Source organism: Stegastes partitus, unplaced genomic scaffold (genome assembly GCF_000690725.1).
Source record: "Stegastes partitus isolate 25-593 unplaced genomic scaffold, Stegastes_partitus-1.0.2 Scaffold2720, whole genome shotgun sequence".
NCBI lineage: Eukaryota > Metazoa > Chordata > Actinopteri > Pomacentridae > Stegastes > Stegastes partitus.
In genome coordinates, this window is record NW_007580451.1 from 18,305 (window position 1) to 22,779 (window position 4,475).

General features: G+C 39.1%; 2 protein-coding genes across 3 annotated transcripts in view; both read right to left on the minus strand.

Annotated features, from left to right (window-relative positions):
* Positions 1-2,360, minus strand: part of LOC103375631 (interferon-inducible GTPase 5-like) — a 17,136-nt gene extending 14,776 nt beyond the window's left edge. The window contains exon 1 of the mRNA XM_008305951.1: positions 2,345-2,360. The gene's annotated coding sequence lies outside the window, so the exon portion shown is untranslated. The remainder of the gene's footprint in view (positions 1-2,344) is intronic.
* The window catches only part of LOC103375632 (interferon-inducible GTPase 5-like), a 17,364-nt gene extending 14,933 nt beyond the window's left edge, over positions 1-2,431 (minus strand). The window contains exons 1-3 of one of the 2 annotated variants that reach the window (XM_008305952.1): positions 2,345-2,431; positions 1,535-2,100; positions 17-1,023 (exon numbers count right to left, since the gene is read on the minus strand). In XM_008305952.1, coding sequence (XP_008304174.1) covers positions 386-1,023; positions 1,535-2,093 — 1,197 coding nt within the window. In that variant the 5' untranslated portion in view covers positions 2,094-2,100; positions 2,345-2,431 and the 3' untranslated portion in view covers positions 17-385. The remainder of the gene's footprint in view (positions 1-16; positions 1,024-1,534; positions 2,101-2,344) is intronic. The other variant, XM_008305953.1, reaches the window with a different exon arrangement.
* Between the last annotated feature and the right edge of the window lie 2,044 nt (positions 2,432-4,475).

Sequence of the window (4,475 nt, forward strand, 5' to 3'; positions counted from 1 at the left end):
ATGCTTCAACAGTAACCATCATTTCACCTGATTTGCTCAAAGTGTTGACATCATTGATCACACAAACAATCGCAGTAATAATTCAGCAGTTTTCTACATTTAACACAGTTTGTATGTGAATAAGACCACATTTCTTCCCATATTAAAATGGTAAAGAGACTAGTTTAAATATCTTATATTGAGAACTGTAGCTGTTTTTACTGTACTGACAAGAATAAATGAGTCCTGCACTGAGGACGTCTGACAGATCAACTGTAAATGAATGTTGGTTAAAATGTGCAGCAAGGATATGATTCAGATGTTGTATTTATCTATTTACAATCTAATGTTGTCTCCTTTACAGAAATCAAGAAGTCAGAAGCCCTTTAGCATTCACTTTACAATATCACACTGATGTCTCCAAACCCAGAGACTTTTCAAACACCCTCTGTGCATCCTCAGCAAGTGTGTTGAGGAAAACACTCAGAGTTCTGTAGGTTACAGTAAAAGAGAGACCCATTGCTACTGGGATTCCTAACAGGGGAATGAATCTGGACCCTTCTTCTACTGCCATCAAAACACCTGTGTTTGTCATTTGGGTCATCAACTTCAGGAGAAGATCGACATTTATGTCTTTTAAAGCCAGTGGTGATTTGATGACAGCATGCAGATCCCCATATGGCACACCTGTGCTGTCAGCAAGTCTCTGCAGTGACGGTTTATCAAGCCCAAACGCAAGTACATATTTCAAAACAACAGAAACCATCATGCGTAGATCAACAGCAGTAGAAAGCCCAGGAACTGGCACACCTGCCACGGCTGCAGACAGAAGAGCCTTATATTTTATGTTGGCTTGAAAAGCTTCTTTCTTCTTGTTGATGATCTTACGGTTGATGTTGGGCATGGTAAACAGTAGAGCATTCCTCTTGTGTGCAGGAAGTTCTCTCTCTAAGGTCTCATGGAGGAGAGAGAAATCATACAGGTGGAGGTCAAAGCTGGACACCAGGAAGACCTGTGGAGCCTCAAAACCTTGTTGTTGAAGACCTGTGATGAAGAGGGAATACAACATGATTTATATAGTAATTTTATCATTGTGAAAATTACATAACGACTTTCACACTAGTTTGTTAAGAGGGGCAAAGCAGAAGTACAAAAACTTCATAAATTAGGCAACAACAGCTCTATGTAAAGGTACAGTGACTAAGATGTAAAATGTTGAATTGTTTCAGTGTTGAAATCATTTGTCGTATTTTCTGATGCATTAAAGAATCCTACCAATGATCCATCATGCATCACTCTGGCTCAATACAACCTCAACTCATTTCTAAAGTTGAGATATTATAAAGATCTGAAGTGTCTCAGGTTTTTCATGTGCACCAGACAGAATCCATTAGATCCTTGTGTTTCATTTTAATCTTGTCATTTGGTAATCTGTAGGGTTACTTTAAATGTGAGTAGAGAAAACATTATAAATGATGATTTAGTTTATGACAATTGTTTCCACAAAACCACACTCTTGAGAACAGAAATATTACAATGAGAAGAGGACGCCTACCTTGAATGCAGTAGTCTCTTATATGTGTAAGAGTCATCTCTTCATTGAAGTTCTTCTGACTTCTTCTCTCATCCTGTATGTTATGGTCAATCTTTGAGCGAACAAAGTAGAACTTTTTCTTCATCTTCTGAATCTCCTGAGCCAGTTTCACATCATTTTCTCTGAAGCGATCAGCTGAGATGATGATGAAGAAGTCAAACTTCTCAAGTTCAACATGCTTCAGGTACTGATCAGCTGGAAAGTTGGTGGTGCCAATTCCAGGAAGATCCCAAAAGGTAACTTTGGGAAAGTTTGGATGAGGATATGCAGTGACCTCCATGGTGGTTTCTGTACAGCCAGTAGGAGCAGCTCCAACATCGCTGTTTTTTATGCCTCTAAAGGCATTAACAAAGGTGGATTTACCAGAGCCAGATTCTCCTGTGATGGCAATATTAAGGGGCTTATTTTGTTTTTTTAAATATTCTTGAATCTTTGCAGCTGCTGCAGCAGTATCATTGTTCATCAGTGCTTCTTTACATCCTTTGATTTCTTCTGGATATGAATCAAATGAATCGTCCATGTTGGTCCTTGAATGGAAAGAAAACATGTACAAATTAGCGCACTATGATCTTGGACTAAAGAATATGTTTATACATATATGTTCAGAGCAAACAATGATATGAAATCATAACTGACACTAAGAATACATCACATACATCAGACGACTGCAGAAGAATGTACTTCTTGTTCTGTTTTCACACTGGTTAGTCTTCTGTTTTTTTTCAGAGAAAACTCAAAGAGGTCAAAGTCCAAATGTTTGCAGCTACTCACTCAGATTTCCTCCAGAAACTGGACCCTGGAGCAGAAACACCACTGTTACACCTTACATATTTAAATGGAGTCCAGGAGAAGAATCTGTTAGTCTGTTGGATTGAATTCAGACCTCTGGACAGAACAGTGTCAGGATCCTAATGTGAAGGACACAGATTCTGAAGCACAGAGACACTCTGAGGGAGCTGAAAACAGAGAGGAGGAGCCTGACATGCTGTCTGTCAGGTTTTTCATTTTACAGTCAAATATTTTCAGTCACTTCCTAGAATCTGCAGTATCTATGGTTCAGACGACACTACAGCTCTGACCAATACGGAAACCCATTTATTTATTTTTTATATTTATTTTTATTTATTTTTTATTTTTTAACGTGTCCGGTCCAGCAACATAGCAAGCAGAATGCTGACCTGACTGCTGTGTTGTGCTGAACAGATTTACTTTGCCAAGGGGAGCTTTACAAATATAGGGCCCCTCTTGATAGTCTGATTTTTATTTATTTTCCTATGTATTCATTCTATTTTATTTCGTTCATTTATTTTGGATGCTGGCTTCTTACTGAATTACATGTCATATTGCTGGACCTGAAAGAGGAAAAAGAAAAGTGAACAGTCCAAAGAAGTGTGAGAAAGAGTGAAAGGAAAGTAGAAGAAAACAAAAGAAAACAAATACACCACAATCTATCACACCTGTAGTGACATACAGCAGAGACGATCTGACGACTTTTGCGGGAAAACGTGGCCGACAATCATCAAGAGTACCTGCAAGAGATGCGGAAGCTGAGAAAACCTGAATCTCAACGATTACCAAAGCAGTAAGATCTATACATGCACACATTGATGAGAGTAGGCAAAGAAACACAAAAGAAAAAAATAAAAAGCAAACTACATATGTCAGAAGAAAGAAGTAAATGAAATAAACAAAGCAAACAGAGGTAGATATCAGTACGGACAATGCAGTGTCATTTCACAGAATGTATGGGGCGAGGAGTGTTCAAACATGAGTGCAGCCATGCAAGTGCAACCATGCGAGGGCAGCCGAGTCCCTGCGAAAGACAGATGCAGACCAGGAGAGCCCCAAGCGGCGCCACCGCACCACTGAGGCGAACATGTATCCCTCCAGATGGCGGCAGAGAAAGGCCGCAGCCAGGGCCCGCCACGGCCGCTACCACTGCTAGGTAGGCCTCCACCACAGCTAGCCGGGCCTTCACCTGTGCTACCCGGGCTTCCACCCCAGCAGGCTGATGATCTGCCACAGGAAATTGGCAATACCAAAGACATGGCTGCCCAACCAGTCATCAAAACAAAGTATAGAAATCCAGTCATCAAAAAGCACAGACATCTGAGAATATTCAATACACTAAATCACACGAGGGTTGTATGGGACCCAATTTGTAAAAGAAAGGGTCTATATGGAGGGCATCTCAGTATATGCAGTATGGTCCCAAAACGTGAAAAGCGAGAACATTTGCTTTGTAACTCAAATACAGATTTCTTTGGACTGAGACATGGTTGACCAGTGTTTCCCCTGAATCTGCAATCTCGTTGCCAGGGTTTAACACATTTAGAAAAGACAGGGAACAAGGAAAAGGAGGTGGTGTTTTATTGTATGTGAGAGATAAATTCAAATGCTGCCCTATCATATGGCCTAGTAGTGTTACATTAGAATGTGTTGGCGTGAATATCTCCCTCTCTGTTGAAATGTCACTAACTGTAATTTGCCTCTATCGTAAACCATCATCCAAAATTGATTTTCATGATGAACTAAAAGATCTCTTTAAAACATGTAATCAGAAAAAAGAAATAATTCTATCTGGAGATTTCAATATAAACTGGGATGATTAAAATGACAGGAGGAATTTGAAATTGATAACTGATCAGTTTAATTTTAGAATTACAAATCATTCAGCATCTAGAATCAATTTATTTTTTACTAATAAACCTGAAAGAATTACAAAAACACATAATCTACTCACTGGTCTTTCAGACCACAATGTAATTTTTTGCTCAAGAAAATTAACAAAACAATGATTTGTAAATTGCTCCTTCAATCAAAAGGGAAAGCACCAGACAATAAAAGGAATCCCAAAAAAATCAACAACAAAATTTGGAAAAAGCCTGGAAGGATCTGAATT